Source organism: Pleurodeles waltl, chromosome 1_1 (genome assembly GCF_031143425.1).
Source record: "Pleurodeles waltl isolate 20211129_DDA chromosome 1_1, aPleWal1.hap1.20221129, whole genome shotgun sequence".
NCBI classification, from domain to species: domain Eukaryota; kingdom Metazoa; phylum Chordata; class Amphibia; order Caudata; family Salamandridae; genus Pleurodeles; species Pleurodeles waltl.
The window spans coordinates 430,998,472-431,023,782 of record NC_090436.1 but is presented as its reverse complement, the minus strand read 5'-3'; the positions used below and the strand labels follow the sequence as shown (position 1 = coordinate 431,023,782).

The following is a 25,311-nucleotide window of genomic DNA, read 5'->3' as shown; positions in this document are numbered from 1 at the left end:
AACTCTGATGAGCTCTTGCATTTGTTATCTAAGGAATTCCCCAAAGCAGAGACCCTAAATAGCCAGAAAAGAGGGTTTGGCTACTTAGGAGAGAAGATAGGCTAGCAACACCTGAAGGAGCCTATCAGAAGGAGTCTCTGACGTCACCTGCTGGCCCTGACCACTCAGAGCAGTCCAGTGTGCCAGCAGCACCTCTGTTTCCAAGATGGCAGAGGTCTGGGGCACACTGGAGGAGCTCTGGACACCTCCAGGGGAGGTGCAGGTCAGGGGAGTGGTCACTCCCCTTTCCTTTGTCCAGTTTCGTGCCAGAGCAGGGCTGAGGGGTCCCTGAACCAGAGTAGACTGGCTTATGCAGAAATGGGCACCATGTGTGCCCATGAAAGCATTTCCAGAGGCTGGGGGAGGCTACTCCTCCCCTGCCTTCACACCATTTTCCAAAGGGAGAGGGTGTAACACCCTCTCTCTGAGGAAGTCCTTTGTTCTGCCTTTCTGGGCCAAGCCTGGCTGGACCCCAGGAGGGCAGAAACCTGTCTGAGGGGTTGGCAGCAGCAGCAGCTGCAGTGAAACCCCGGGAAAGGCAGTTTGGCAGTACCCGGGTCTGTGCTAGAGACCCGTGGGATCATGGGATTGTGCCAACAATGCCAGGATGGCATAGAGGGGGCAATTCCATGATCATAGACATGTTACATGGCCATATTCGGAGTTACCCTTGTGAAGCTACATATAGGTAGTGACCTATATGTAGTGCACGCGTGTAATGGTGTCCCCGCACTCACAAAGTCCGGGGAATTGGCCATGAACAATGTGGGGGCACCTTGGCTAGTGCCAGGGTGCCCACACACTAAGTAACTTAGCACCCAACCTTTACCAGGTAAAGGTTAGACATATAGGTGACTTATAAGTTACTTAAGTGCAGTGTAAAATGGCTGTGAAATAACGTGGACGTTATTTCACTCAGGCTGAAGTGGCAGGCCTGTGTAAGAATTGTCAGAGCTCCCTATGGGTGGCAAAAGAAATGCTGCAGCCCATAGGGATCTCCTGGAACCCCAATACCCTGGGTACCTCAGTACCATATACTAGGGAATTATAAGGGTGTTCCAGTATGCCAATGTAAATTGGTAAAATTGGTCACTAGCCTGTTAGTGACAATTTGAAAGAAATGAGAGAGCATAACCACTGAGGTTCTGATTAGCAGAGCCTCAGTGAGACAGTTAGTCATAACACAGGTAACACATACAGGCACACTTATGAGCACTGGGGCCCTGGCTGGCAGGGTCCCAGTGACACATACAACTAAAACAACATATATACAGTGAAATATGGGGGTAACACGCCAGGCAAGATGGTACTTTCCTACAACTACACCAAGCCACAAATTTGTCTCAACATGCATCTACAGTTTCTTTCAAGGTATGCCTGTCTGCTAAGGTGACATCAACCACCTCTGGAGGAAAGTCGAAGATGTTCAGCTATTGCCTTTCAGTCTCCAGGCATAAATGCGGAGAGTGGGAAGGCCCATATGCAGAATCCTCACCTACTGCTGTGACAGCAGATCCTCCCGAGGGAGCATCCTGAGAGGACAAATGCTCATGTCCAGGTATTCTGGATACTAAGCCTTCTGGGTGGGGAATGGAGGAGGGTCTGCCACTGACCCACTCACAGTCCAGCAACCACAACTGCAGATCTTTATTATTCTCCTCTGAAATCTGGACATGATTGGAGAGGTTCCATTGATGTTGGGCCTACTGAGGCTTCAGATCCCACTTCAGAGCCCACATATGCCACCTCGTATGTTTGACCAGCAGGATGCAAGAGGCCATCAGTCTCTTCAGCCTCAGAGTCGGGAGCATATCCTGAATGTCCTGGACTCTGCATTACGGAGGAAAGGCACAAAACAGAACCATATCCAGAATGCAGTCAGGTGTGACTTTGACACATTGATAATGAGCCCCAAAGATGACAGAATGTTCGCCGCAGTCTGGAGGAGGCTGATGACTGCCTAGGGTGAGTCTTCCTTCAACAACCAGTCATTGAGGTAGGGGAAGACTAGCATCCCTGACCTCCAAAGGTATGCTGCCAATACCGCCATCACTTTTATGAACACCCAAGGGGCACTGATGATACCGAACAGCACACACTGTGAACTGAAAATGCACGTGCCCCACCACAAACTGTAGGTAGTGCAGATGGACCAGCAGGACGGGTATATGGAAACAGGCATCATGCAGGCCCAATGTCACCATCCAATGTCCAGGATCAAGTGCAGGCAAGACCTGGGCCAGTGTGAGCATTCTGAATCTTTCTTTGTGAAGGAAGAAGTTGAGAAGGTACAGGTCTAAAATAGGAAGAAGGCCTCCATCCTTCTTGAACACCAGAAGGTAGCAGTAATAACAACCACATCCTGTTTTTGGCATGGGCACCCTCTTGATAATCCCTTTGGCCAAAAGGGCTTGCACTTCCTGCCGCAAAATGGACATATGGTCCTCCATCAGTCATTGGGGAGATGGAGGAAGGTGCGGCCATGTGGAAAGGTTGGCAGGGCACACCCCTTCCGAACAATTTGCATGACCCACCTATCCTCTATTATGGCCTCCCAACCCAGCAAGAATCATTGGATCCTGCCTCCCACTGGGTGGCCATGTTCCACTAACGGCACACTAAATGGGTTTTGTGGGTGGAGCTGCAGGGGAGGCAGTGGACTGGGTGGGGCTTTAACCTTTATCTGAGGGCGATGGGCACCACGGACTCAACTGCAAAACTGCCAGGCACCTTATTGAGGTTGAGTTGGCTAATCAGTAATTTTGTTAAGCGCACTACTCACTCGGTAGGGTCTCAAGGTGCTGGGGGGAGGGGTGCTAGTGCACAAAGAGCCAGGTCTTGAGACGCTTCCTGAAGGTCAGGAGGGCCTGGGTCAGACATAGGTTGACAGGGAGGGAGTTGCAAGTTTTGGCGGCAAGGTGGGAGAAGGATCTGCCGCCAGCTGTGGTACGGTGGACGCGGGGGACAGTGGCGAGGGTGAGGTTGGCGGAGCGGAGCTGGCATGTCTGGATGTGGAAGTTGAGACGCTTGTTGAGGTAGGCGGGTCCGGCGTCGTAGAGAGCCTTGTGAGCGTGGATCAGGAGTTTGAAGATGATCCTTTTGTTGACGGGGAGCCAGTGGAGGTCTCTGAGGTGGGCTGAGATGTGTTTGTGGTGAGGGAGGTTGAGGATGAGTCGTGCTGAGGCGTTCTGAATGCGCTGAAGTTTTCTCTAGAGCTTGGCAGTTGTTCCCGCGTAGAGTGCGTTGCCGTAGTCCAGTGTACTGCTGACGAGGGCGTGGGTGACCGTTCTTCTGGTTTCAATGGGGATCCATCTGAAGGTCTTGCGAAGCATGCAGAGGGTGTTGAAACATGAGGATGTGATGGCGTTGACTTGCTCGGTCATAGTGAGCGATGAGTCCAGTATGAAGCCGAGGTTACGTGCGTGGGTGGTGGGCTTTGGGGCGGCTCCTAGAGTGGCCGGCCACCAGGAGTCGCCACACCCTGATTTGTTGGAGCCGAAGATGATGATCTCGGTCTTCTCTGAGTTCAGTTTGAGGCGGCTTGCCTCCATCCAGTTGGTGATGGCGTGAAGTCCGGTGTGAAGGTTGGTCTTGGCGGTTGTGGGGTCCTTCGTGAGAGAGAGGATCAGCTGTGTGTCGTCCGCATTGGAGACGATGTTGAGGCCGTGGGATAGGACGATGCTGGTGAGTGGTGCCATGTAGACATTGAAGAGGGTGGGGCTGAGAGAGAATCCCTGGGGGACTCTGCAGATGGTTTTGGTGGCTTTTGACAGGGACGGGGGTGGCGGACTCTTTGGGTTCTCCCGATGAGGAACGATGTGAGCCAAACCAGGGCTCTGTGGTGGATTCCAGCGTCATGGAGGCATGTGCAAAGTGTGTGGTGACAGACGGTGTTGAAGGCTGTAGAAAGGTCAAGGAGGATGAGGGCAACGGTTTCACCTTTGTCGAGCCTGCTTCTGATGTCGTGGTCTCGGTGCTGTGGTTCTTGCGGAAGCCAGACTGGGAGATGTTGAGTAGGCTGTTGTCCTCCAGGAAGCGAGATAGTTGGCTGTTGACTATTCTCTCGATGACCTTCGCAGGTAAGGGGAGAAGGGAGATGGGCCAGTAGTTTTTGAGGTCTTCGGGGTCAGCTTTGGGTTTTTTGAGTAGGGCGTTTACGTCGGCATGTTTCCAGCTCTCTGGGAAGATGGCGGTCTCGAAGGAGCAGTTGATGATGGTCCAGAGCTGGGGAGCGATGATTTGGCTGGCTTTATTGAAGACGTGGTGAGGGCAGGGGTCAGCGGGTGAACCGGAGTGGATGGTGCTCATGGTCTTGGTGGTTTCTCCGTCGTTGGTGTGGATCCAGGCACTTAGGATGTTGGTGTGGATGGGTGTGTTGGGGTCGGCATTGGCAGTGGTGGTGGTGGGGGTCGGTGGTGCGAAACTGCTATGGATGTCTGTGACCTTGCAGTGAAAGAAGGTGGCGAGGGAGTTGCAGAGGTCTTGCAAGTGTGGGGGGTCGGCCGAGCAGGACTTGGGGCTGGAGAGTTCCTTGATGATGGTGAAGAGCTCCTTGCTGTTGTGTGCGTTGTTGTCAATTCGTTCTTTGTAGAAAGATCTTTTGGTGGTCCGGATGAGCTGGTAATGTTTGCGGATGGCAGTTTTAAGGGCAGCATGGTTGCTTTCTGATTGTTCTCTGTGCCTGATCTTCTCGGCTTTCTGGCATTCCCGCTTGGAGGTCTGAAGGTCAGTGGTGAACCAGGGGGCTCTCTTGCTGGTGCGGATGTTGGTGGTTATCCTGAGTGGGGCGAGGGTGTTGGCGCAGTCGTCGAGCCATTGCTTGAGGTGAGGGCGGTGGTGTTGGGGTCGCTGGTGTTGGGTGGCGGGGCGTGGGAGACGGTGGAGATAAGTTGGTCTTTGGAGATCTTGTTCCACTTGCGGTGAGGGGTCCGATGCTGGTGGGCGGTGGGTTTCTGGAAGGAGAAATGGACACAGCGGTGGTCTGTCCAGTGAAGTTTGGGGGTGTGGGTTGACAGGAACTTGGATGCATTATGACTGTGCTGTATAGCCTGGACGAGGACAGGTCAGAGATCTTCAGAAATACCTGGGAGAACTTGATCCATCAAATCCCAAACAGAGCTGGTTGATGAGAAGACTCTTTCCAAACACCTCTACCCATTTTGACTCCCTATCAGGGGGAGTAGATGGAAATGTGTTTGGGTTTGTTCTGTTTGTAGACATCTGTACCACCAAGTCTTCCAGAAGGGGTGCGGAGAAAAAGATGCAGGGTCACCCGGGGCAGGGAGGTGACATCATATAATAGTTAACTGGGGGGCTAGAGCAAGATTTGGTCCACCCCCCCCCCCCAGAAAACGTATAGATAAGTGCCTCATTGAAATGCAAGTGATGCTCAGTGGATGTTTGCCCTGACTAAGATTTCTGTCAGGACTTTGTCTTGACCTCCAGGGTGGAGAGCTGAAGGTCAATAACTTTGGCTGCCCTACTCATCACCATGGCATAAGAAGCACTCTCTTCATTGGCAGAACCAGGGGGTAAGAGGAGCCCTGACTCAGGAGAGGTATCAAGGTCACTAGCTTCTTGTAGTTCATCATTCCAACTCCCTTCATGCTATGGTTGTCCAAACTCATCACCTGCATCGTAATCATTTTCTTAATCTATGTCAAATAGGGAATACAGGGTATGATTTCTCCCTTGTGAAGGTGGTAGGTTGAATGAAGGAAGTGGTGCCTTGAGCCCAACTGGTGCACTGCCTCAGTTAAACTGGTCCCAACTCCGAGAGTGCAATAGGTACTTTGTTGTCCAACGTCAATAAAGTAGTCATTGCGTTGAAGTTCCAGCAACTGGTGTGGGCCGTGGTTCAGTCTCAGATGGCCTTTGGATTCATGGATGAACAGTCACTTCAGGTCTTAGAGTTGTGATTCTACCCCAGGCACCACAGGTAAATCTGATGAGAATCTGTCACAGAAATGTGTTTGTGACAATCCTTACAGGGTTTAAAACTTGTTGTTGTGGGAGGTGACATTTCCCTTACACACAGAACATTTTTGATAAAGTAATGATCTCAAAGAGATGTGAGGTAGCTACGGATCCATGTCTGGAGGTGCAGAAAGAAAGGAACTAATGTCAACTGCTGGAAGTAGCACTTATACAGGCTCTGCATGTAATTTCCAAAGCGGAACGGCATCAGTGCTGAGCTGCATGGCACCAACTACTAGCACGCAGAGGTACTGCTGAAAAGTTTCCAGATCCAGTTTGACACCTGAGGAATATTCAAAAGGTGAGGAATCTGAAGTTAGAAGTCTCTATCAGAAAAATAGTTCACTGTCACAAGTGGTAGTTTGGGCTTGCTTCTGCCGTTCACATCCAATGTTTCTTTTCAGTGATGAAGACAATTTCACTAATCCTGTTAAGAGGGTCACACTAACCAAGTAGTACTGTTAACTGTGGTTCATAAAATAGGCCTCCACTCTCCTGCCCCAATGCCTGAGGTATTTTCTGTTTAGCTTAATCATGCATTGTTGTTATCAGTCAAGATATGAAACACATCCTAAAAGTTCAAACTGAAAATGTAAAAAATTGCCAACAAAGCCTCTATGTCCCTGAAATTGTAAAATTGTCCTCTACAGTACTTCTGCTTCTTGGCATTGTGCTAGCGCTCACACACTCGTATATTCTTGGCACTGCTGTCTGAAGAAAGAGTATCCTTCCCTCCTCCATCCTTCAGAGACACGTTTGGCAAGAAAATCTGTGCATTTCCTTTTCCTGTTAGGTTTTCCTATCTGTCCATCTGGTCGTTCCCAGCTCTGCGTGCACTCATCACAAGAAGTGAAGCTGCTAATGTCTTCATAGAGACAATCTTTAGAGCCCTCAGCACTTACAACCACGGGTCACACCCTCTGTTTAGGAAAGACGTACTTCCCCATTCTCTTCAGAGACCATATTTTACATCTGTTTAGCCCCTTCACTAAGACAAGCCTCTTCTGAAGAGGAACAGTGACAGAAGCACCTCCAAGCGAGGAAGCAAAGTGCTCACGAAGGTCTGGCGTTTCATTGGACTAATGCATCCAGTGCAGTGATCTGTATTCAACTCCTTGGTTATAGTTGCGACCTCTGGCAGGTCCACTCAACTTTTCAACCTTCTGTGGTTGATAAAACGAATACCTACTCTACCATTACATTCCCTTAGTGCCAATAGACCTTTTTGAGGGGCTTTTGAGATGTAAAAATACATCTGCTATGGTAAGGGGTTCTTGACAGACTGAATCTACAGTTCACACAAATTAAGCACTCTGCTTCACACAAGATGGCAGATGGAAATGATTTGGATAAAGGCTGTGGTTCTTTAAGATTGTCCTTATAAATAAATTAGCTTCGGTGTGTGAAACTGGGAAATAAGGTGTACTCTGTTTCAGGAGGGAATGACAATATGCTGTTGCCTTGCAAATGTATTGATGAATCTTTGATTCCTGGCTCTGTTATTGCCTCTGGATACCATGTCCACAAATGTTCTAATGGAATTTTATTTCCTTAAAATTCCATCAAATGATTGTACTTGTATAGCATTATTCTGTAAACAGCTGCTTCCTGGTGGGAGGATTCAGTTTGAAGAGGACTTGGAAAAGATGAGTCAGAACCTTTTTCTGAGTGAGCAGTTGGTGTGGTTGGTCCTAGTGATGGAGCTCTAATGGGATGCAGTGTATTTTAGGTTATACTGAGAAGGTTTTTGTCAGGTGGACACACAGAGCATCTGGGGGTATTGTGCTGAAATTTGTCTCTGAGTTATTGTGGCAACTTTCCATGCATGCGTTTGTGGTGGAGAAATCAAAGACAACAAAGAAATCGGAGTCAACGTGTGGATTAGAGGAAATGACTTAAAAAGAATGTCCGTTACAATGGTGCTGAAAAAGATGCAAGAGAATATGAACTTTGGAGGAATCAAAATCTGTAAATTCTGATTGTCAATGCATAGGACTCAGTTATTAGCTGCAAATAAAGACATGTGGTTGAAGTGGACTGACTCATTGCCCCATTCTGTGTGTGCTATCCTCTCTAGGCTAATCCAGAATTTCAATGACACTTCAAGTAACCAACGGCTATTGGGGGTGATCACATGCACCTCTCTATGTAGCTTTAATCAACAGCTAAGACTATCACTCTAGACATAAAGGTCTATGGAGGGGTGACGCCAAGAAGAGCCTCAGCATAGCAGTATGACTTTGAAAATATGTGGTACACAATAGCCGACCCAGTGACCATCCACACTATGGATCTGTACAATCTGCACTATGGATGCATACAATCTGCACAGGCGGTGTAAAATAATCCATTTCTTAATTTATCAAGATGGGAAATACTAAATTGGAGGACTTGGACCTAAGTAACATCAAAGAAGATGAGGGTTGTGTATGTTTCAAAGATTATATCAAGGTTGTATATTGTAACATTGGGTTTCTCTCTAAAACAAATTCACAATTTATGTGAAGATTGTGATAGAGGAATCGGCCAGGAACATGGGCTCAGAGTAGAAAAATATCTTATGGACCTTGAATTTGGCATGTAGGACCAGGATTGAACTTTGGATAATACCACATGTTGAAAGATAAATAATCAGCGCAGTCATGGGGCAATGTAAAGTCTGAGGAGGGTCATGGTCTAATATGGAGCCCTAGTTCTTGCCTTGCTGTCACCCACTCCCGGGGTGGGGCAGGTGTCAGTGGTGCTGGTGTAAGGAGGAGCAGGCCTGCACCCTGAGGTGGTCTATATGAAGGACAGTACAAATGTACTCTGAGGGGTCTCTCAATTATACCTCAAAACACTAGTATACAACACAGTATTTCTGCGTGATTTATGAGGTTCTGAAATTGTATACAAGAAGTAAACCTTCACTGTGTGTTATACTCCTCCCTTTATTCAATTGAGTCCGAATATAGGGACAGCTTTATGTCTACATGGAGGTGACTCGTCAAAACCTTTTCAGAATGTCAGAACCCCCAACCCTCTGCATTTCTGGTCAGAACAAAATAAACAAGCCAACAGAGATCACAAAACACTGTAGTCCTATATCTCACTCAACTGAGTTACCACACACTTTTGCTCATCGTATCTCTTCTTGCATGGGCGTTGGAGACCCTTCTCTGCTATTCTGATCCCAGGGGGCTCTCACCTGGAATGAGGTGCAGAGAGCAAAGTTGTGAGGCAGCAACGGAATTATGTCAGTCACCATCTGTAGCTGATCCTGGGCCCATTAAATGATCATGCAGTCCTTAGAAACTTAGATGGAAAACTGTGCCTTACTACCTATAAGTGCTCAAGGTCAGCGGTACAACCCCCTCCCTACCAGACATGCATTGTTGTTCCACCAATACCCAATGTGACTAACCATGCATCATAGTACTACAGTACAGTATGACACATACTGATCTTTGTCAATAAGATTAGGTCATCAAAGAAGAAACCATGATTGGTGTTTGTGTCAAAACGAGAAATGTAATAATAAACAGTCTTGGGGATCGCCTGCACTACCCTACATGCCACCCTTTTAAAGGCCGGCTCCTAGTATCTCTGCGTCTCTCATCATTTGCTGTATGGGCCCACTGTCAGAACTGCTGTTATCATTAGCATAACATATGTAGCACTAAAACGGTTACACGTCTATGTACCACTAAAACTGTTTCATGTCTAATTGCTCCAAAACAGGTTAGTTTGAGAAGTGCTCCAAAACAAGCTGGCTCTGTCATTAAATGCCTTTACCGTCATCCTCTTCTTTAGTGAACGACATAGTATCCTAAGTTGACCTTTTTAGTCAGTATCTCTCAAAGAAAGAAATCAGCTTTCCCTACATTGTCTCTTTTTACCCTAAATGCATTTACTATAAGTAATGAAATATGAAGTTGTCTGAAAGGAAATTCGTGAAGGTCAGGAGGTTGCCTCCTTTGTAAATAAGAAAGAGCAGGGGTCTCCGATTTATGAAAAGTATTAGTCTGGCCTGGAGCGGTTTGAACAGAAGGATGGCATGAGGTAGGCCAGCCTGTACTTGCTCTGTCACGGCAGTAACAGAAAAAACACATTTTCTCTCACAGTTGCATGTGCAGGGTGCAATCATGGCTAGGGTCGGGGCCCCGATCTGACTGGGGCTTCCTCGTCTAGTGCTCTTCTGCCTTTGGCTGCCCCCAGGATCTTGGGAAGAGCTTGGGATGCAAACTCCTGCTCAAAATTGTGGCTTCTTTTATTGTGGCAAGAGTAGATGGAATGTGGATGTTTTAAATGTGTTTAGTTTCTGCTCGGGTTGCTTGCTGTGATTGTTCTTCCTCTTCCTTCCTCTTTCACATGTTGTATTTGCTAATCAGTATCTTGTGTGTGCCTTTAAAATAGACATGGCTGCTACGCATAGCACCAATTCCACTTCTTGCCCTTTTGGCATCCTTTTACTCATCGCGAAACCATTTCTGCTGTGCTGCAATGTTGATTATTCGGCCTTCTTTCATTACCCCGCTTTTTGGATGTACACACACTGAGCACTCAGCTGCCCTTACAGCCAGGCTGATTCTGTGTGGCTGCCTATATGTGTTAGTCCTTATTCCTATTATAATTTGCACATTATTCTTTCACATGCCCACCCCCATCACTCCACCAGCCACTGTGCCCCACAGCACGATAACCACACCTGTGATCATCATACACATGAAAACACTTCCCACCTAAGCTCTAAACATAAATAACACCTTTCCAACCACAAATCCTATATGGCGTAGTTTGCTGTCATAGGGATAATAAGTGCTACAGAAATTATACAATACAATACAAATGTGTACACCCACACTTAGTGTGTGTGTCAATGTGTCCACGTCCCTCTTCTATGTTTTGAAACTTAAAGAGGACTAGGTATGGTTTGCTTGCCTCTTCCGGGATGCCATACCCATGACGATGATCAACAGCATATACATGACCTTGCGTTGAAAGAGCTTCCACACCAGAGTGGTGATGACAACTCTCGGAATGTACCACCCCTTCTTGATAATAAAGGTCTAACCGAGCTGTACCCACCTTGCATTTGAAGGGCTTGACATCAGAGTGAACAATCATGTGGGCCTTCAGCGTCTGCTTCTGCACGAAGCTTTTGAAGCAGAGGTGACACTGGTAAGCTCTTATGTTGGTGTGGATCAGGACGTGCCGCTTCATGTTGGCGAGAAGGGTGAACTCCCGGCCGCAGATGCCACATTTGTGCTCTTTCACACCCTAAAAGAAACATGCATGGATTAGAAAGTCAAACAACCAAAGAGATAAAAGGACAACGTTGTGTTCTTGTTAGGAAAATTACATGCTGCAAAATATAACGTATGATATGTTTTTTAAGAAGGTACAACAATCAGTAGGTCATCCAGGTAAATAGGATCCACAGAACACCCTTGGAAAGGCATCCTGGCGCTGTTGTATCTCATTCATCACCTTCTGCTCCTTCATGATTTCTCATTTGTCCAGACTTCTCCCCTAAATCTAGAAGCCTTTGTCCTCATAGCATTCCTCCATGTCCTTTAACAAGGTTCTGAGGTGCACTTAGAGGGACTCAGCTGGGGAAGGAGCTGATTTCCTACTCTGTTGGCCTCAAAGCCCACCAGAAACCTGAAAGGTTCGAGGGGAAGCCAGGACATTCCTGGCATTGTGGTGTAAGGATTGCAACGCCACTGTCTTGCCCGTCTTCCCTCCTAATACAGGCTACTGCTGTGAATACTGCCCTTTGTACCCTGCTTGCACCGAGCTGCCAGTCATTTGGCAATTTTAAGAATTTTACATGGTCCTTCTTGCTGCACCATTGAGGTCAGAGATGACATCCTTTCCATCCTGTTCCACATGGCACAGCCATCCACCCTGTGAGTGAACTCAGTGAACCTCCAAAAGTCACCCTTGAAAAGGAAAATTAATTAAATTGATAAATCACCCATTTCTGAGTGCTGCACTGCATTTTGCTCTGTAACGCTGGCTTCCTGACTGTTGCAGTGACCCAGTGTGTAGTCCCCGTACTTATTTTGAGGGTCGGCGCTTATCCTTCTGCCTCAAGCATTTGCTGCGAGCAAAAGACACATATGAGGAAGATGGAGGAAGGGAAAACGAAAAAGCGTCACAATGGGAGTAAGCAGAAAGCTGCAAAAGTGAGCTGAAAGGGCAGGGAGTGCTTTAAACGGATTGAAGAGGCCCGAGATGCCTTCAGGATTAGGCTACTTCAGTATTCCGTGTTGCCACATTTATTTGCAGCAGCCGCGTGTTGAAAAGGAGGGCTTTGGGCACCAGCACGTTTGTATTTACAAATTTAGCACTGTGTGGTCCCCTTCATCAAACTGCATTTGCCCACCTGTTCATCCTTCCATCTTTGTCTGCGATTCTGAAGGCTAAAATCTCTTTTGCAATAGGGGCTTGCTCATGAACAGGGCCAGGCACATAGGCACCTGTATTTAGGCCTGTGTTTAAGGACTACTATGTAGCGCTGCATTTAGTAACTGCTGCTTTGCTTGTTCTAAGAAAATCTTTTCCTCCAGTGTTCTTTGGATTATGGTGTGATATGGTAAAGTACACTAAAAAGAGGCCTTAGGTTGTCATGAGAAGCAAGTCCCAGATGCCTATTGAAATGCCAGCTGCCATCATCACAAAGCATCCTATTACCCGGCCTGGCAGGACCAATCTTCCACAGATCTACCAACCTGTGTGTTATTGCTCAGGACGTGCTGAAATTCAAGGCAAGGGAGCATATATTTGGCGAGTGCGGCAGCTCCATCTTAAGGAAACAAAGCTGTCATATGGAATTGTCAGCTGCAGTAAACACAGTACTCTTGGAGCCGTGGAAATGCATGCAGTGCATGCAGTAATCAACCAGCCAAGAGTTGTTTAGATTCTGAATTCAGTACTGATATCATTTCAGTGGCCCATCACAATGGTTGTAATTTGGATCTGAGCTTTATACCAGAAAGTCATCGGAGCAACGGGCTGAGAATGCTCAACGTTTCTGTTCAGAAGATGATGAACAAGTGACATCAATTAGATGTCTCCACCCATCGACCTGCAACATTCTCAGATAATGGGAATGAGTAGTTGTGCAGGAAGGAGTTCCTAACCTAAACACTTAGACTGCTCCATTTGAAACGCCCCATTCTCCAGGGCTGCCCATGAGTTTCGAGAAATGGTACTCAAGTTCTTCCAGAGTGATAACGGATAGCTAGGGTTTAACAAGACTCTTTATGGTGTTTGATGGTTATTCTGGCATCTTCCAGCCACTAATGTCCAGTGATACGGCAAAAACTGTACATGCAGCATTGTGAGGAACACCAAAGCCAAGAGGGTGACAGAAATGCAACATCAAAAAATCAGTGGACCATACTCTGCAATTAGTATATGACAGCAGAGGAGTTCTTGACTGCATTTCATCCAAGGTCAAGACTTTGAAAGTAGATTGATCAGGCCTATTCTGGATATGATAAGACCAAAGATGAAAAAAATCACCCATTATTATAACCAGCGTAATTCACAGGTGGAATCTTCAACAAGACACTGCTAGATAGTGAGACATACTGGGCATGCCGAGGACCACCAGAAACCTAGGCCAAGACCGTATTTGTTACTCTGGTGCATGGCTAAAACTGCTCAATGAATGATCCCACTGAGTTGTCTCTCTTACTTCATGCCAGGCGTCCCTCGGAGATCTGTTTTATTGTTACAGATGATGCAGCCATTCTGAAATGTATGCTCATTGTATGAAGGGGCTCAAGCAAGTGGTAACGCTGTCTAGATTTGCTTTTCTTGTTCTAAACAGCCTTATCCACTTACAGTTAGTGAATAAAAAGTATTTTTATACCTTATGGTTCATTGTGTCTTAAGAATTACGATATTTTGCACTACCTTTACTGTGTCTATTTCCCCCACTACGGGGACGATACGAGTTATCTCAGTTGATGCACTGAGCCTGAGGCCTGAGGTGTGGCGGCACAAACCCAGCTGCATCCATCCTACTGTGGCAAACTGCACACACTCTTCATCCGAGCTGGTGCTCGAGTTTACACTTAGAGTGGATCTTTGTATAAAAAAGATCAGACATTGGAATAACCAGGTAGCATAATTTCCTATCACAGCTTCTACTTTGTTGAAAACCCAAGTGTGGCCTCCTCGTTGCAGTGATGCGTTTCAGTTCAAGAAGGAGGATGCTCAGTCCTGGAATAGGCCCTTGTTGACCGGGTTGTGAGGAAGAAATGTTCAGACTTTAAAACGAGTTTGGCTTAGTTGGCGTGTTGGTCTGAACTGTATAAACTGCTGTATACTGCCATGTGAGTAGTTGGTAATCCAGAGTTTCCACGTAGCCCAAATATTGTATCTACAAACCAAGTTTATGGGTGCTCCTATCAACAGATAGTTCTGTGCGGTGCAGAAAAACGCCTGCTACGTTGAGAAGATGCGTTTATTCTGCCTCTTATTTCTAGATTCTCGGGTTTAATTTATACTTGCTGGAGACATGCTGCAAATTATAAACCCTACAAATTAATTAGGAAAAGATACAAATCTGTGTCTTCTAAAATAAAGCCAAAGCCAATCAAAAACAATAAATAACAAATGTTCACTAACATTACATAGAGCATTTTCTAAACCATTCCTAACATGGACTGTGTTCTACGTGCCTCAGTGTAATCTCTGTATTTATTCAAATCCCTATTAGCAATATTTTGTGCATGTGTGTGTCTTGTGTGTCTGTCTGTCTCTCGCACTGCTGCAATCCAGATTGTATCTCACGTGCGTTTGTTTTAAAATATCGTCGATCACAAGGGCATCGTAACTCGGCTCAGGAACATCGGCATTGAGAGAAGCCCGCCTGGCATGGCCCAAGAATGCCCAGTTAATCAGAACATAAAGCCACCTCCAGCGCGAGGGCCCGTAAGGCTCAGTCACCTCCCTCCTTCAGCTTAACTTGGTCTAACATTAGAACTTAGTCCGCCCCGTGGCACGAGAATGGACAATTTCCTGTACTGTCAAAAACCTGGGTGTGAAAAAACCTGAGGCAAAGTTAACTCTGCGTGCACACAAAGTGCTGTACAAAGTTCTGCCTTTTTCCACTCGCAAGTCATTGACCTATTTGTATTTCCTTATCTCCTGTCAAGCCTTTAATTCATTCTGTCCCCATTAATGTAAGGATAATTACTTGGGTCTTCCCAAGGCCTCAGTACTGAAGCTGCATTCAACATAGAATGCTGATTTTGAAACTTCACTGAAACTGAAAAAAAACCATGATCATATTTATCCAGCAATGGCTTCCTCGATGGCTCCTGATTGAAGACTGCGTACATTTCAACCTATTTTGTCTCATACAAAAACTATTTTTAGCACGCAGACATCTACCCATTCAAAGCGTTTGAACCTTAATGTCCATGGAGGGCCTGCTGCAGGAGACAATACCTAGAGTCAAATGATTACGAGTTGGTCGCAGTAATGGCTGCACAGTAATGGAATTCGATTTCCTTACCCTTACATAGAAAACAACACTTTTTGAACCTTAGAAACACTTAAAAAACATGGCTTTAGCCATATTAATCTTCGACTTGATATATACTTCGCTTTTGGTCAAACTTTATGATGTATAACACCAAATCAAATAGTCAACGGTTCTGTTTAAAATCAACATTTGGTTAAACTTAGCTTTATATGGAAGCTAAAAGGTGTTGATTCAAATGTTAGCGGAGAAGCCACTTAAGGCCACATTTACAAGGCCCTAGCGCCTCTTAATGCCACAATAGCGTCATTTTTTTAACGTTAATGTGGCATTGAGGCCATGCTCCTTCGCCATATTTACAAAGTGGCACAATGTTTGCATTGCGCAACTTTGTAAACCCTGCGCCAGGCATAATGTACGCTAGGAGGGCGTTCCCCCGCAGGGAGGCTAGTAAAAATGGTACAGTGAAAATTAAAACATTTCACTGTGCCATTTTTAGCATAATTTGTAATGCCTGCTCAAAGCAGGTGTTAAAATGACGTGCCCATTACTTTCAATGGGCCTCCCTTTACTGTGCAGGATTAGCGTCACAATTTAATGGCGCTAATCCTGCAAAGTACCACAATAGCGTCATAAATTATGATGCTGTTGTCCTACCTTATGCCATGGTGCACTGTATTGACACATTGTGTCATTGGGGGGGTACAAGAAAAGTGGCACATCACAGCTGATGCACTACTTTCTTGTAAATCTGGCCTTTAGTCCCTTAATTTCAATGTTTTGAGTGGTATCGCTAGGTCTTAAGTTCCAGTCCTAAGAAAGTCCCTGGGGAGGAATATGTATCGAGAAGGATGGCCAGCCCATCTCGTCTGGGAAATGTGCACCAGCGCATCAAACGTCTACTAAAGGACTGTCGCTCTTTATTTGATCTTGCATCACCAACACACACCTGGGATTAGAGTTCCAAATCTCACTTTGTTTGAAGATGTCCACCTTAGTTTAGAGGCCTATACTGAAACAGGCCTTTGGATGTAACATTTGAGATGAAAGAACCAAGAAACTCCCTGCATACCCAAGGCATTACTAAAACACTACCAAAGAGTGTCTCAGCTACACAATTTGAGTCTATTTGGAAGACATTCAATGTCATGTTCCCACTGTTACCCTATATGTATGTGTTTGGGGATAGAGCAGAACACCTGTTCCCAAGCTCACTCCAGATACAAAGTATGGCAGGATGCTCACAGCTATAGCTATCGTGATAGATGATAGAGCAACAGAGCAAGAATATACTTTAGAGTTGGTTGCTATTAGTCGATACAATTTGTCTGCTACCTGATTAGATTCCATAAGAGACGTGCTAGGCTCAGCACTACCAGTGTATATACAACTGCTCATCAGCTCTCTCACTCTGACCTACCTTGTGTGTAAGTGAATGCTGCTTGAGATGATGGGGCTGAACAAACTCCATGCCACACTCTGTGCAGATGTAAGGGCGGATATCCTTGTGTTTCATCATGTGATTCTGGAGCTGGCTTGGGTACTGGAAGGTTTTGTCACATTCACTGCAGTTGTACTGAATAGGACCACGATGGGTCGTCAGATGCCTTTTCAGCTGGGCCAGTGTAGGAAAATCTAGGCCACACTCTACACAAATGTTCTCTCTGCCACTTTCGTGCTTGGACTCGTGGGACTTCAGTTCACTGGGATAGGCGAAGCCTCTGCCGCAGATCCTGCAGTTGTAAGGCTTGACCTCGCTATGCTGCATCATGTGTCTTTTAAGGTGGCTTGTTTGGGTGAAAGCCTTGTGGCAAACCTGGCATTTGTGAGGCCTCATACCCTGATGTGTCAGCATGTGAGTATGCAGGTGGCTTAGCTGCTTAAAGAGCTTGCCACACCGAGAACAAGCATGGGGTTTGATGCCACTGTGTCCCAAAATGTGGGTAACCAAATTGTACTTCGATGTGTAGGATTTCTCACACATTGTGCATTTCCAGCGCTTCTGGTCCCCTCCAACATCCACATAATAGCTGTCATCAATCTTGATGTTGACATCAACCCTCTCCACCTTTGGTCTCATGTCATCATTTTCTTGTATTTCAGCACGTTGCAAGGGCTGCTCTGTTTCTCTCCTCACTTGGAAAGGACTTCTATAGTGTAAGCTGGGTGGTGGCATAATAAATGGAAAGATCATCCCAGGATGGATTTTATGGCAGTAAGGATAAGAAGGGTGTAGTAATGCCTGGGTCTCTGGCCATACCACCGGATCCTGTTTGATAGGCTTGGTCCCAAAGTGCCCAACCGTTCTATAAAACTGAAACCCTATGTTGCACAAGTCAATCATCTGAGATCTGTAGATGGGCAGATGCGGGGACTGGAATATCAGCGGGTGATCTGACGGTGCCGCATACTTCTTGTCGTCATGCCTGATGGAAGGAGAATGTCGGTCTTCTGGGTGGTCGCTGTACTGATTCTTTGGAGGCATCCGCTTCTGTTTATGAGATCCACTTTGAAAGGCAGCATGAAACCTTTCAAAATCCTCCACTGGCGGGCTGTATTGGAATGGTGCAAACCCTGGTTCGCAGTCTTCTTTAAAGGCTGAAAATCTGTTAAACTTCATCATGGAAGAAGTTGTCGGGTAACAGTGGGGAGAGGTAGTGGCTTGTTTCATGTCCATGTTGAAACATGGGGCTTCTGTTTTGATTGCACGCGTCTCCATCTACTTTGCCATCTACTTTACCTAAAAAAATAAAACATAGTGTTGCATTGATATTTTTGCACTTAAAGTCAGAGAACACAATACTTCTGATTTCCTTTGAATGTGTCCTTTATAATGTGCTTGCAAATAAACCAGACACTACAGCTAATTTATGAGTGTGTCGAAATTTAGTGTGGGATACTGAGAAGAAAAAAACACAATTAGAGCTGGGATCCCTACACAATATTCTAGAAATGACAATTTTTCTCCTCAGAATGGGGAGTAAATACTCAGACCAGTCCTTTACAGCAAGAAAAATGCTGACATTTTCTGCATACTCAGAGCAGTATCAATACAGACTTTACCCAGCATATATGTAGTCGCTGCCCTGAGTTTATATAGCATTTTATGTTCTTTTGCCCTGTATATGTGAAGATCAGAAGAAGATGGATAGTCCCAGCCTGCACACTAATGTCTATTTTACAACCTGCAGAAGCTATGCACATTTTAAGATCGGATAATACATAATGGCTTATCTTTTCTATCAAGGTACCTCCTTTTTGCCCGGTGGATAAGAAACAAAATATTAGCCCATAACTAGTACTATTTGCCTTTTGGTTATTGTGTAGCTCTGGAAAAAGCTGTGGATGTCATTTTATGCTGTATTGCTGATTTTGTAGGTTTTGATCTGTTGGAAGTGTATTTTGTGTCGTTATTCTTTTAAAATGTATTTATTTATGTGTTTTTAAATGACGATATATTTTATGTAAATGATCATATATTTTATGTAATGATCCTATATTGATTGAATAAATTACTTCTACTATACAGACTTTATCCTATCCATTGGAAGCATTGTCTGCGTCCCCCACATTACTGAAGGGGTCGGGCAGTGTCCAAGCTGTGGTAATGCTCATGACCCAAGCAGCATGAAACAAAGGCTCCCTGAGTTTGCATTTCAGACCTGCTAATTCTTGGTCTGGAGACATCGGGACAGTCATAGTTGGAATGGCAGAGTTCCACCCAGAGGTTTTGCTTCAGATGAACTTCTGCTGCTTGTAATGAGGGCTCAACAACTACAGAATCATTTGTAAGCATTGGAGCCTATTATAACTGCAGCCCAACAACAAAAATAACATCAGACCTCAAAACTTGTGCATTATCAAAACAAAGTATGTAAATTTTACACGCCATATTCACAATCTGTCAGTTAAGTTAATGAGGAGGACTGAATGATGACCTTCACAGTATTTAGCAAATGTTTATTACATTTGGCAACTTAAATATCAGAACCCTAACACTGGAGAGAGTCAACAGTTAAGCACAAAACTGTGACTTGAAACAAATACACATACAAACACAGTCACTTGGGAAAAACAAAATCAGTGAATCGATAACACAAGAGGGCACTTCTGATTTTCTTCAGATAGTCAATGTAGGAAAACTGGGTTACTGGTTGCGGGTGAAACCCTACTCAAGCAGCAATCACAGTTTTGTCAGAGTGAAACTGAAGAAAATCTTGAATCAACCTGTGCTCAACCCTCTGGTAGCTTGGCACCAAAGCAGTCAGGCTTAACTTAGAGGCAACGGTTAAAGTATTTGTGCAGCACTTCAAACAGTAATAAAGTGAAAACATCACACAAGGAAAATCTTACACCAATTTAGAAAAAAGAGTAAAATGTAATAAATTGAGATCAAAACAACAAAAATCCAATACGTAGAACTAGAGATATGCAGTTTTAAAGATTCAAGTAGAAATGTACTTAAAAGCACAAAGCACCAAGTGCGGTTATCTGATCTCATCAGACTGGGACAAGTTCAGGCCTACTGTGATGGAGCGCGGGCCAGATGCAAGGACCAAGGTAGGCCTGCTGAACAAAGTAACTAATGTTCTTGGTGCACAGTCTGCATGGTGTTGCTATGCAAAACTTTGCGTCATCCAGTATCAGTTCTAATAAAGCTGTGCAGCCAGGCTTTGCAGCGCTTGGCGTCATCAGTTCAGGTGAGCTGTGCAGTGAAGCATGGTGGTGCTTTGTGTCACTCTGCGTTGGTTCGACTGAAGCTGCCAGCAGTACAGCAATACTTTGCGGAGCTCGCCATCGATTCTGATGAGGCTGGAAGCTGTGCTATGAGGCTTTGCAGTGCTTTACATCGGTTCCAATGAGGGCCACAGCTGGGCTAGCAGATCACCTTTAGCCCCACTTCCAAAGGTCCAGAACGGGGGGGAAACAACTTGGGGAGCACCACATGGGGAAGGTTAGGGTAACTAATTCTGACACTAATCCTGCAAAGCACCCTGAGGCCCATTGCAACAAATTGAAGCCTCCTTTTAACGCCTGCTATCAGCAGGCATTAAAAGTGCCCAAAAAAATGGCGCAAGGAAATCTCTTAGTTTTCCTTGCACCATTATTTTGGGCATTATTTTGGGTATTATTTTGGAACGCCCCCTTTGGATACATTATGCCTGGGGTAGGTATGATGTAGTGCAAAGGGTTATAAAGTGGAGCAATGCATGCATTGTGCCACATTGTAAATATGGCGTGGCGTTTTTGGCCTTCTAACGCCACATTAGCATAAAAAAATAACACTATTGTGGCATTGGAATGGCGCTAGGGGCTCTTAAATATGCCCCTTAGTGTACACATTGCTAAGAACAACAAAGGACAATACAGTCCCTCTCCAGTTTTGGAGAGATGTAACCCCTCGTATGAAGGTTGGTCCTCAAAAATGTAATAAAGTGCCTTTCATTCGAGGAACCTTTCCTTGGTAACCTGGGTGCAGGGTCACTGCTCGACCAGGCATGAGCTTCCCAGTTAAAAGCTCTGTGCCACCGCATCATGCGAGGCAGGCCTGCCACACAAACGGTCTGCGCAACAGCAGCTATGTTCTGAGAATGGCCTAGCTTCATAGACAGAGAATCTGTTTTTTATCAGCCCCTTAGTGAAATGAGGGATGACGCTATAAAGGGCTGCTTATTACCAAGCCTTGATATCATTTAACTGCTGGGTGCCTTTCAGAAACAACTTAAATGAGGCTTAATGGGAGCTGCAGTCCTAATGGCTGAAATCTGTAATGATGCACATTCCTGAACAGATTGTAAGCTGTCGCTCACCCTGAGCATAAGAGTCTCTCAGCTCCAAGAAATTTTACTTAAGTTTGATAGTTTACTTCTTGATTAGATCACTTTATGTCTTATGACACATTTTAGTGAATCACATGTAATTGTCTTTAGCTTCATAAGATATTCCTGATATCAAGTTTGTTGTTTCTATATTATTTATGAAGCAACAAATAATTTTGCATTCAGAACACTCTTTCCATTGAATAATGTGTCTTTTGCACTATGCTCCTTCTCAGTGCTTAATTTGTAAATAAAAACGTGCTGGTGCCCAAAGCTCTCCACTGAAACATGCGGGTGCTGCAATTAAATATGCGAGTACTGAATACCGAGGCAGCGTAATCCTGTAGCCATCTCGGGCCTCTCTAATCCATTTACAGCCACTACCTGTCCCTTCAGCTTACTCTTCAGCTTTCTGCTTTCTCCCTTTGTGACGATTTTTTGTTTTTCTCTTCATCCGTCCTTCCTATATGTCTCTTTTGCTCACAGTAAATGCTTGAGGCAGAAAAATAAGTGCCGGCCCTCAAAAATAAGTTCTGGTGCCCCGCAACGGAAACCACCAGCTCAAATTAAGCACTGCTCCTTCTGAATCTTTGTAGTCTCAATTGTAGTCAAACATAAAACTCCAAACTCCTCCAGTTCCCCACTGAGTAACCCCCTTCAAACCATGGTTACTAGTAGAGCGCACACCTACAATCAGAATTCTATGCAGGCTCAATAATTACCCACAAATTACTTCATCCTGATACTGCCAAGTATGTAAAGCAATGGGTGGTAAAATTACTCTATGAAACGTCCAAGTCACTGAGCCTAACATGCATGAAATGGCTCTGAAAGGGCAGGCTAAATGGGAGGAAATATAGGCGAGGTCGCCCACTATATCCTTTCCTCATCTTTGATTTTTCAGTCAGTATGAGCAGTGGTGTAACAAAGGCCCCTGTGGTGAAGGGGGCGAGCTTCAGGGGCCCCCTCAGCACAGTACACTCTGCACAGGTGGCAGACCCCTGACTGGGTCAAGGGGGAGGGGCCCCCTCTAGGTACTTTGCAGGGGGGCCCCCTTAAGTTTTGTTACACCACTCAGTATAAGGTCCTCAAGTCTGTGCACACAGATAAACCCTTAGCCAGCTCCGTTCCTCAGTGTCTGTGCTAAAGAGGAGAGAGAGCAGTTTGCGTGCATGTGTGTTTTACCCTTTTAGCTTAAAGTACTTGTAGGAGGCTGGCCTGGCTTGTAGTGGGTACCAGAGGTACTTACACCTTGTGCCAGGTCCAGTTATCCCTTATTAGTGTATAAGAGGTGTTTCCAGAAGCTTAGACTGATAGAAGGTAGCTATGGCAAAGCAGCTTAGGCTGACTAGGAGACATGTAAAGCTCCTACTATACCACTTGTATCATATGCACAATATCATAAAAAAACACAATACACAGAGTTACTAAAAATAAAGGTACTTTATTTTTATGACAATATGCCAAAAGTATCTCAGTGAGTACCCTCAGTATGAGGATTAGTTATATACACAAGATATATGTACACAAACCAAAATTAGGTAAGTAATAGCAAGAAAAGTAATGCAAACAGTGTAGAATTACAATAGATTGCAATAGGAGCACATAGGTATAGGGGCAACACAATCCATATACTCCAAAAGTGGAATGCGAACCACGAATGGACCCCAAACCTATGTGAGCTTGTAGAGGGTCGCTGGGACTTTAAGAAAACAGTGAGGGTTAGAAAAATAACCCACCCCAAGACCCTGAAAGGTAGGTGTAAAGTGCACCTACAACCCCCAGAGAGCACAGAAGTCGTGATAGGGGGATTCTGCAGGAAGAACAAACACCAGCAATGCAACAACAGTGGATTTCCGGACCTGAGTACCTATAAGACAAGGGGACCAAGTCTAATAGTCGCGACAGTGTTGAGAGTGGGCAGGAGCCCAGGAAATGCCACCTGAGGGTGCAAGGAAGCTACCACCAGTTGGAAGAAGCTTAGAGTTCTGCAAGAAAGAAGAGAACTAGGAACTTCTCCTTTGGAAGACGGATGTCCCACGTGGCGAGGAAGCTTGCAGAGGTGTTCCCACACAGAAAGACCGCAAACAAGCCTTCCTAGCTGCAAGGGCCGTGGTAGAGGTTTTTGGGTGCTGCTGTGGCCCAGGAGGGACCAGGATGTCGCCACTTGGAGGAGGAGACAGAGGGGGTGCCCAGCAACTCAGGGAGCCCTCACAGAAGCAGACAGCACCTTCAGAAGTACCCTAACAGGCACTTAGAAGAAGAGTGAACTGGAGTCCACATGAAGTCACAAAAGGGAGTCCCACGACACCGGAGGACAACTCAGAAGGTTGTGCACTGCAGGAGGGAGTGCCGGGGACCCATGCTTGGCTGTGCACGAAGGAAATCCTGGAAGAGTGCACAGGAGCCAGAGCAGCTGCAAATCACGTGGTACACAGCTTTGCAGTCTAGCGTGGGGAGGCAAGGACTTACCTCCACCAAACTTGGACTGAAGAGTCACTGGACTGTGGGAGTCACTTGGACAGAGTTGCTGTGTTCCAGGGACCACGCACGTAAGGATGAGAGGGGACCCAGAGGACCAGTGTTGCAGTCTTTTGGTGCCTGCGTTAGCAGGGGGAAGATTCCGTCGACCCACAGGAGATTTCTTCGGAGCTTCTAGTGCAGTGTGAAGGCAGGCAACCCCCAGAGCATGCACCACCTGGAAACAGTCAAGAAAGCCGGCAGGATGAGGCGCTACAATGTTGCTGGTAGTCGTCTTGCTACTTTGTTGCAGTTTTGCAGGCGTCCTGAGCAGTCAGCAGTCGATCATTTGGTAGAAGGTGAAGAGGGAGATGCAGAGGAACTCTGAGGAGCTCTTGCATTCGTTATCTAAAGAATTCCCCAAAGCAGAGACCCTAAATATCCAGAAAAGGAGGTTTAGCTACCAAGGAAGGCGGATTGGCTACCAACAGAGGTAAGAGCCTATCAGAAGGAGCCTCTGACGTCACCTGCTGGCACTAGCCACTCAGAGCAGTCCAGTGTGCCCCCAACATCTCATTTTCCAAGATGGCAGACGTCTGGGACACACTGGAGGAGCTCTGGGCACCTCCCCTGGGAGGTACTGGTCAGGGGAGTGGTCACTCCCCTTTCCTTTGTCCAGTTTCACGCCAGAGCAGGGCTGGGGGATCCCTGAACTGGTGTAGACTGGCTTATGCAGAGATGGGCACCATCTGTGCCCATCAAAGCATTTCCAGAGGCTGGGGGAGGCTACTCCTCCCCAGCCTTCACACCTATTTCCAAAGGGAGAGGGTGTAACACCCTCTCTCAGAGGAAATCCTTTGTTCTGCCTTCCTGGGCCAGGGCTGCCTGGACCCCAGGGGGCAGAAACCTGTCTGAGGGGTTGGCAGCAGCAGCAGCTGCAGTGGAGACCCCAGAAAGGCAGTTTGGCAGTACCCGGGTACTGTGCTAGAGACCCGGGGGATCATGGAATTGTCCCCCCAATACCAGGATGTTATTGGGGTGACAATTCCATGATCTTAGACATTTTACATGGCCATGTTCGGAGTTACCATTGTGACGCCATACATAGGTAGTGACCTATGTATAGTGCACGCGTGTAATGGTGTCCCCGCACTCACAAAGTCCGGGGAATTTGCCCTGGACAATGTGGGGGCACCTTGGCTAGTGCCAGGGTGCCCACACACTAAGTAACTTTGCACCCAACCTTCACCAGGTGAATGTTAGACATATAGATGACTTATAAGTTACTTAAGTGCAGTGGTAAATGGCTGTGAAATAATGTGGACGTTATTTCACGCAGGCTGCACTGGCAGGCCTGTGTAAGAATTGTCAGAGCTCCCTATGGTTGGCAAAAGAAATGCTGCAGTCCATAGGGATCTCCTAGAACCCCAATACCCTGGGTACCTCAGTACCACCATATACTAGGGAATTATATGGGTGTACCAGTATGCCAATGTGAATTGGTAAATTTAGTCACTAGCCTGTTAGTGACAA

General features: G+C 46.0%; 1 protein-coding gene across 1 annotated transcript in view; it reads right to left on the bottom strand.

The window, feature by feature from the left end:
- Window positions 1-25,311, bottom strand: part of ZNF366 (zinc finger protein 366) — a 132,567-nt gene that overhangs the window by 57,640 nt on the left and 49,616 nt on the right. The window contains exons 2-3 of the mRNA XM_069224123.1: window positions 16,920-18,239; window positions 11,083-11,274 (exon numbers count right to left, since the gene is read on the bottom strand). Coding sequence (XP_069080224.1) covers window positions 11,083-11,274; window positions 16,920-18,218 — 1,491 coding nt within the window. The 5' untranslated portion in view covers window positions 18,219-18,239. The remainder of the gene's footprint in view (window positions 1-11,082; window positions 11,275-16,919; window positions 18,240-25,311) is intronic.